This window comes from Labrus mixtus, chromosome 1 (genome assembly GCF_963584025.1).
Source record: "Labrus mixtus chromosome 1, fLabMix1.1, whole genome shotgun sequence".
Taxonomy (NCBI): Eukaryota; Metazoa; Chordata; class Actinopteri; order Labriformes; family Labridae; genus Labrus; species Labrus mixtus.
In genome coordinates, this window is record NC_083612.1 from 26,914,793 (window position 1) to 26,923,220 (window position 8,428).

At 40.7% G+C, this 8,428-nt stretch overlaps 1 protein-coding gene across 1 annotated transcript; it reads left to right on the plus strand.

Annotated features, from left to right (window-relative positions):
* Window positions 1-392: 392 nt before the first annotated feature.
* si:ch211-107o10.3 (uncharacterized protein LOC407663 homolog) lies at window positions 393-3,051 on the plus strand. Its single transcript, XM_061040480.1, has 7 exons — window positions 393-652; window positions 1,099-1,239; window positions 1,345-1,536; window positions 1,875-2,036; window positions 2,216-2,332; window positions 2,526-2,730; window positions 2,908-3,051. The coding sequence occupies exons 1-7, from the start codon at window positions 577-579 to the stop codon at window positions 3,002-3,004; spliced, it is 990 nt and encodes a 329-aa protein (XP_060896463.1). The 5' UTR covers window positions 393-576; the 3' UTR covers window positions 3,005-3,051.
* Window positions 3,052-8,428: the final 5,377 nt, after the last annotated feature.

The window sequence follows — 8,428 nt, forward strand, 5'->3', positions numbered from 1 at the left end:
ACACACACACACACACACACACACACACACACACACGCACACACGCGCACACACGCACACACACACACACACACACACACACACACACACACACACACACACACACACACACACACACACACACACACACACACAGGATTCAGCTCAACATTAAATTTTAGTCTTGACTGCACCAAAGACAGAATCCATAACTAAGAAAGTATTCAGATCATTTTGATTATCAAAGAAATTTAAACAAGATAAAGCATCTTGTATAAAGCCTCAGTGCTTTATTATTATCATTATCATCATTATTTTTATTATTATTACATTTCCTAAGTGATTATGAGAATCAAATCAAGAGTCTTATTCTGAAAATGTCTGCCGGTGCAGGCCACGCCCTCACTTCTGGTCACAGCCTCGTCTTTACAAAACACGGAAAAGTGAAACATTGTGGGTTTAGGGTGTCACAGTATTGTAGTGTCTTGACTCGTGAACTGTACATTATATTTACAGTTTGTCAGATTTTGAACTTTAATTTGGTGATAATCTTTCCACCATAGCTTGAAGTCGTATAACTCGTCTACATCCTACAATATGCAGAACTACGCAGAGGTGGCCAGGGACTTTTTAGAGAGACATGCGACCGGTCTCACTGTTGCTGTTTTGACAGGTAAGTTAAGTCCGTACTTTGAACAAGTACAAAGTATTTCCACGATGTTTTAATGTCATCTTAAGGCAACTTTATCTGATATCTCCACTGAAAAGAAGTGTGACATCTGTATTCAAAGCATTGCTCCATTCTGACATTTGCATTTGTTATGACAGCTGCTCAGTTTGCAAAAGTAAATAACTTAATATCTTTATCTCTTTTTGAAGCATGCATTCAAAAGTGTGACATATCAGACTGTCGGTTGAATAGTTACTTTAAAGAACAGTGAAGCTTACAGTCCTGACTAGTCCTAATCTCTTTGGACTGTAAGCCAACTCTTAAATCTCTTTAGCAGAATTGTTTAATTTAATTTCTTATTCTCCTGTAAGTGAGTTTGTTTTAGCCACCAATGAATCACACAAGAGCACAAACAGATGAATAGAATGAAAACATTTCCTTCCTATCAGGGGCCGGTGTACTGGCCTTGCGTCGGTGGCTGGCTGGGGGTGTGTGTCGGAGCAAGGTCAGGCTTGATGGGAAAACAGTCCTGATCACTGGAGCCAACACTGGCATTGGGAAGGAGGCGGCCATGGATATGGCCCAGCGAGGTGATATTCTCATAGATTGCTATGCTAAGCGTTTTGATTTTTTTTGTTGATACCATGTAGCACTTCACATTTGAATGCCTTGGTACTGGTTCCTTGTCTGTGTAGGAGCCAGAGTGATCCTAGCCTGCAGAGACATAACCAGGGCTCGCATTGCAGCTGACGAGATCCGACTGCGGAGTGGGAACGGCAACGTGGTGGTGAAGAAACTGGACCTGGCTTCACTGCAGTCTGTCAGAGACCTGGCCAAAGAAGTTCAGGAGAATGAGGACCGGCTGGATATCCTCATCAACAATGCAGGTGTGTTGCAGCAGTCTCTCTCAGACAGTCAGCAGTGGAAAACTGAAACCTTAGAAACAACAACAGAATTGCAACGTCATACAAATAGGTGCAAGCAGAATGTGTAGGGACGGCTTTGATTACTAAAGCAGTTTGCACATTTGATAACACATCAGAGCTGCACAAAATATTCAGGATGAAGATCTGTAGAATGAAACTGCATCGATGTGTTTCAACTGGCTGTAGTGATTAGAATGATCCTCTCCAAACTGTTTGAACAATGGTGACCTCCTTTTAGTGGTCAGGTAACGAGGGACAAAAAAGCCTTTATATGCAATCGTGTATTTGTCAATTGTTAGGCATCATGATGTGTCCTAAGTGGACGACTGAGGACGGCTTTGAAATGCAGTTTGGCGTGAACCACCTGGGACATTTTCTCCTCACCAACTGTCTTCTTGACCTGCTGAAGAAGTCAACTCCTAGTCGCGTTGTGATCGTCTCCAGCCTGGCACACGAGAAAGGTAAAGTGAATCTCCGTCGTCTTCATCTTAAACAAACACACCTGCTAGTTTTTAAATAGTGTCTTTTAAGTGTTCTCTTCAGTCCCTGATTGTTTGATTGAAGATTGTTTCACTGTTGCATCATGACAGATAAAACTAGATTTCTGCTTAAATGTCACACTGGATTGTTTCTCTGACAGGCCATATTCACTTTGATGACATCAATCTTGATAAAGACTACAAGCGTGAGGTGAGCTACCGCCAGAGCAAGCTGGCCAATGTGCTCTTCTGCAGAGAACTGGCTGCAAGACTGCAAGGTACTGTCCAAAGCAAGTTTCACCCCTCTAAAAACAGTTTATCAACACCTTTTAATGCATGTTGTAATTAATCAGATTTTTCATTGTAAGGGATAGAGACAATGGACATAATCACCTCACATTGTCAATAGTACTATGATGTTTCATGCATTGTAATTCACTTTTTAATGGAACTCTCTCTTTTTTTTTTTAGGCACGGGTGTGACAGCGTACAGCCTGCACCCTGGGGTCATCAGGACTGAGTTAGGCCGCCATCTGTTCCCAACTTTAGCCCTGTGGAAGAGGAGCATAATCATGCCATTTTTAATGATGATCAAAAGTCCCTGGGAAGGAGCTCAGACGACCATCTACTGCGCTGTGGATGAGAGCGTGGCTAATGACAGTGGCCTTTACTACAGGTAAGTGCCCCTGCTGTATCTCTCTATGAAGAATGACTTTGTTCCTTGAGTAATGTTTAATGCATTTAATAATTGTTTATGGTTTAGTACACAAGTTACTGTTGATCCATTTGCAATTACATCAGCTTCGACCGACTTTTCTTATATTTTCTATTTTCCATTTCTTCCATCGTGCAGTGATTGTGCTCCTAAAACTGCAGCCCCACAGGCCCTGGACGATGCTGCAGCCAAGAAGCTGTGGGACCTCAGTGCTTCCATGGTGGGTCTGGCTTAAACACAACAGCCCTGCTGCAGGAGTCGGTGTACTGGTGAACACTAGTAGTTATTTTATTTTCTCACGCTAAAAATCACTGCAATAATAAGGATTGAGGATTAGATGTTTTAAAAATATTTTAGAGCTTAAAAATATGCATAATTTGCACTGACTGCTGTTTGCTTCACCTTAATGTATTGCAAATTCTGCGTTAAAATTTGTGTTGGGCAGCTATATCCTTAGCACCTGAGCACAAAGAGGCAACACTAGCTTTATATGTACCACGAGAAACTGCTTTTTTATTCAGAATACTAAAATGGGCAAAACAGGCTCTTGTTTTGAATTCATATCTGTTTTTCTGCAAATTACAAGAGACTTTTAAGACTTAAACTGTCTTATGGCATCGAACAAAAATTTTCTTTATTAAGTTTAATGACAGGGAAGTCTGTATTATTAACTTCATCGCAGGGACACACTGGGTTTAAACATCCCTCATGGATATTCAGCTCGTCAGTACTGTGTGAAGTTTACTCCATTTTACTGTCTTGATGACATCGGCTCAGTGTTAAGCCTGTGATTTTTTTTTTTGTGTGGGCCGAAAGAACAAGTAAAGCAACACTCCATTTTCTAAGAACTACAAAAAAAGGGAACGCAAGAGCCTATCTGTGTACAGGTTTGCATGGTGCTGAAGTGTTGAGTAACGGCTTTGAAGTGACAGTAGTGAGAGGATCCTCCACCGTAGGGAAGTGAACAGGAGGGCAGAGAGCCCTTAGGAAGCAGGCCAGTAGGTCCAGAAGACTTGACAGATTACACAGTGCCCTCCTGTGTGCGCGTATATATATATGTATGTGTGTGTGTGTGTGTTTTATTTTCTTATCATATATGTTGTGTCATTTTTGGTGTGTTTTGCTGCTTTCATTCTTTGAGGAGAGACGTGTTACGTGCACAAAATGAGCAAAGTGTACAACATGGAACAATGAGGTGTGTCATTTGTTTAGCTATGAATGTTTGATTAAAAAACAATGGCAATAACCACAACTCTTAAAGGTGTATTTATTGAAGATGGATGTTTGTAAATAAAAGACAAAATCCACAACATTTGACACAAATGCACTTTTTGAATCATTGCACATCTTGCTAAAAGCAAACAGACATTCAAAGGGTTTATCACCTGCTTATCAACATGATGTAAGATGTTGGGGACTTAATAAAGGTTGACTTCAGCTCCATCTTGTGTGTGAGAGTTGCTTTTACATCTCAAGAGACAGACATACTGAGGATGCCGGTCTGAGCTCCTTTTTTAAAAAAGTTTTACAAGAGATCTTTTGAAAGAGACAAGATTAAAAAAATATAAAAAGGATATAAGTGGAAACATGTCCACTCCTATACAAGTTATGTGGAGATTCAAAAACTTTGCACTGATATTACTTTATGTTTTCATACCAGGACTTTCACTCCTGTCAGTTTGACTCTTCCTTTTGCACCAACATGCTCATTCTTGAGCAGTATGTTAAGTATGAAATGTATTTTTATGTGTGAAACCATCCACGCAGTAAGCTGTAATTATAATTCAGAAATGCCAACGCTGCGTGTCTGTGGGTGTGAAAATCATGTTAGTAAGTTGGCATGCATTATATTCAAATTACTCACCAAATCTTTGGATTCCAGTTCACCAGCTGCGTCAGCCGTCGCGTACAGTTAGGTTTAAAAGGGTTATGTTAGTCATGCTGTATCATGTCAGGGCGTCCCACTTCCCTTTTACCCTCCTGCCCGCTTTCTAAATCTTATGTCAGAGGAACCACTCTTCAGAATATAAAGTGTAGTATGCACTGCTGCATGCCACCTGTGATGAATAGAGTTAGTACCTGCAAAACAAGTTTTTACTTTTATTTTCATGGATCAAGGAGCAATCAACGAGTTTGCATATGAGCTGCCCTTTTTTTCAGAAATGCATCACCCGACAAAAAAATGAATATGTCGTCTTTCTGAGAAGTGTGGCTCAAAACCAGGTGTGCTGTAAAGCCACTTGAAGGGAATCTATGTTCAACAACTCTCATTTTGCACATCAGACACACAAAGACAAACCTTTTCTTCTTGTTTGCAAAATACAACTCAACATATCGAGCATGAATTGTCTATTTAAGATGTACTATATGGTCATGTCATTTTAGGCAGTTGTTAAGATTAGAATGCAATTAAAATGTTTCTGAAACACAAGTTCCTATGATCCAACTACATCAAACATCTCAAAATCTGAACAACTCTGAAATCATTGAAAAGACATACATCACAATTCTTGTCATACTTCATTAAAAGTGTTAAGTTGGATGAAAGTAAACAAGTGTAATACAAATAATCTATGTACAACCTGCATCACTCACAGTGAAATGAATGATGTCATTTACCCCCAGAGGCTCTGTGACTCAGGTGTCTTCAGTGTCTGTAGGTAATGTCATGCACATGCCCTTATCAGTTCTCCGTCCAACGGATTCAGAATCTATAGCTGGGCTGGAAAAGTGATAAGGAGATGTGAGCGACCACAGAAACATAACTGCTGTTAAGTCTCTATCACACTGTGATGAAGGACAAACTGGTCAGGGATAAAAAAAAATAAATATATCAGATTAAAAATTCTCAACCATGGAGTGTCTGCAGCTGCTGCCCCTTTCCTGGACATCCCAGCCCCTGAAAAAGGAGTTCCATATGTTGGAGCAGACGAGACCTGAAGGTTGACTTCCATCCTGCAGCCACAGAAGAGGTAAATCTGTCATGAAAAAAAAAAAGGAGTCCTTTTCTGTCTTTTTCTACCATCAGTGCTGCTGAAGATCCCTCAGACCGTCACACACAGCGAGGAATTAGTTAAGCTCTAACCAGCCAGCAGCAGCCATAACCCTCACTGTGAGACTGCTGACAAACTTTTGAGACACACCCCATTGATGAGTTTTATTTGACTGCAGCCCCGCCTGGTTCAGAGGGAATTCTCCGCTGCCATTGGTCCGCATTCAGAACTCACCATACCTGCCCCCTGGCTCCTGTGGACTGGAGCCAAATAGTTCATCCACCTGTCAATCACGGGGAGATCAGCCAGTGGGATGAGAGAGGCCAGGTTTGGCGGGTGTGTTCCTCACAGGTGTGGCTGAAAAGCACATTCCAATATGTACATACCTGTCAGCTCCTCTGGTATTCAGCTGCTTCTAGAAAGACCTCTGTTGACCACTGGCTCTCCCCTTTTCCTCCTCAGGGGGCCCACGCAGAGGGAGAAGGAAATAGCTCCTGTTTCAGTCGCACAAATAAGTGATTAAATGCTGCATTGATCTTGAGCAGCTTCCTTTAAAGTTATGAAGTCCAATTCAGGAGCAAAACAAACAAATGTCACCAATGATCAGTAAAAAGGAAAGAAATGGCTTCCCATGGATCTCAAAGACCGTTTAGAGTGTTAAAACTGACACAATTGGCAACATAAAAAAAAAATTCAGGCAATATTGTGTTTTTACTTAAAGTGTCCCAGGAACTGCAAAACTTGCACAGTTATATCTCATTTAACCCCCAGATATGTGAGGTCAGTTAGCATACAGGTGCAGGTAGTGGCATGTGCTCTCTCACCCCCCCCCCCCCTCCCCCCCAGCAAAGAACCTCAGATCATCTGAGCATGTTTCCTTCAGAATGAAATAAAGCCTTAACAATCGTGTTTCTGAAGTGCATTATTGTGTTGTCTTCCTCTCTGGTATGCAGGATGCTCTTTTTCTCCTCCAAACATTTTCCTGATGTCTTTCCCTCTCTTCATCTCTCCCCCGCCTCCTTTGTGGCTCTTCATCTTGTAGTGAATCCCTCTGTCTGTCGGTGTCTCTCTCCGAGTACAGGAGTGAACAGCGTGTGCCTCGGGCAGGTGCGGGAATGCAGGTTTACAGCATTCAGGGGCCTAAAGTAGAGCAGAGCAGAGCCTATGCTGTGATTACCTCTGTACGAGTCTGTGCATGTGCGGAGCTAAATCACAGCAGCCACAGTGACTAAGCTCCTCTATGTCACCAGTCACTCATATAGTACAGCTGTAGCTCTCATCAAACTGTGCTCTTTATTTTTTTTAATCCGTAAATTGAGAAAGAGGTCTGTTTGTGTCCTTGTGCAGACAGTATGAGATAGTGGTGTAAAGTCTGGGGCTTAACCATGTAGAAGTAGTGGCATCAAAATATTCAAAATGATACTACTTCACTATGGCTTGTACTTATTATACCAGCACAGATGACCTCTGACAGTGGTCCAGTCCAGGTGATGAAGTTGTTTAGAAGGCAGCCTAAATGTCGTCAGTTTTTGCTGTGGTTGAGTACAGATGACAATGTGTGCGTTGTTAATCTTTTCATCAATCTTTGCATCATGTTACCTTTCTGTAACATCATAAACTGGAGCATTGTTTCTGCGTGAAACATTTTTTTTCGGTGCATTTATAAGTGTGAAAAACTCTGCTTAATAAGCATTAAAAGGTGAAACCAACAGTAGCAATGCTGCAAATGTTCCCAGAAAGAGGTTTCGGTTCAATAGACGTGAAGACGATGTGCTATCACCAGTGAAATGTGCTTCAATCCAATGAAAATATCAATGATTCAACTTTTTTTTCTCATCAACATGAATAAAGAAGGATATCAACTCCATTTCAAAGGAAAACTTACAGTGATTAAAACATCCTCCAACGCTGTTGTGATGAAATTAAAAGCTGTAAATGTAAAGCCTCCGATCCACAGTTTAGGTGAGAGTGTATGCAGAGACATGTTGATACAAGCCTCCTGCCATTTTGAAGAGCAGCGTGATGTGTTCAACTGCATAAAATTGGAAATCGTTTCTCACATATTGACCAGACTAACTCTAAAATGCCCAAAATATTTAAACTAAAACTGACAAATAACTTTTAGCTAATAATATTTTCCAACAGTCTACCACAGTATATGCAGTACAGTAGGTATGTGTGGACTCTCAGAGATTCTGGCTATGATACACAATTAAATATCACGGACTTGCTCTTTCTGTGACTGGAGTTGAAAGTGGTTTTTGGACAGCGCTATCCTCCCAATTCCTGGATCTTTTACATCTGTATGTCTGTTATTGAAGTTTTATAACAAAGAGTTTGATCTAATAGACCCAAAACACAAAGTATGATTACTCACAGAATAACATCCTGTATGTTACTTTGTCTGTGAATGACAAACTGAAAAACAAATTGTTCATTTTTTAACCATCAAACGTCTCTTTGGGACAAAAAGTAATACTGGTACAGTACTTTCATGCGTTCCATTTGATTTTTTGTTTCATGAGCTCAGAGAGGAAAATATATATCTAAAGGAATATCATACAGAGGTGTTATGGGTGTTTAATGAAGAAGTTGACAGTGAGACACGACAGGTGTGGATTGACTTAAAGACATAAGGACATAGAGATAATTTAAGTAATGCTTAC

Bases quoted from the DNA above. Each gene is read 5' to 3' on its own strand.
- si:ch211-107o10.3 (XM_061040480.1), top strand. From the start codon at position 577: ATGCAGAACTACGCAGAGGTGGCCAGGGACTTTTTAGAGAGACATGCG. The intron at 653-1,098 runs GTAAGTTAAGTC...CCTTCCTATCAG, and splicing joins CACTGTTGCTGTTTTGACAG to GGGCCGGTGTACTGGCCTTG. The intron at 2,333-2,525 runs GTACTGTCCAAA...TTTTTTTTTTAG, and splicing joins ACTGGCTGCAAGACTGCAAG to GCACGGGTGTGACAGCGTAC.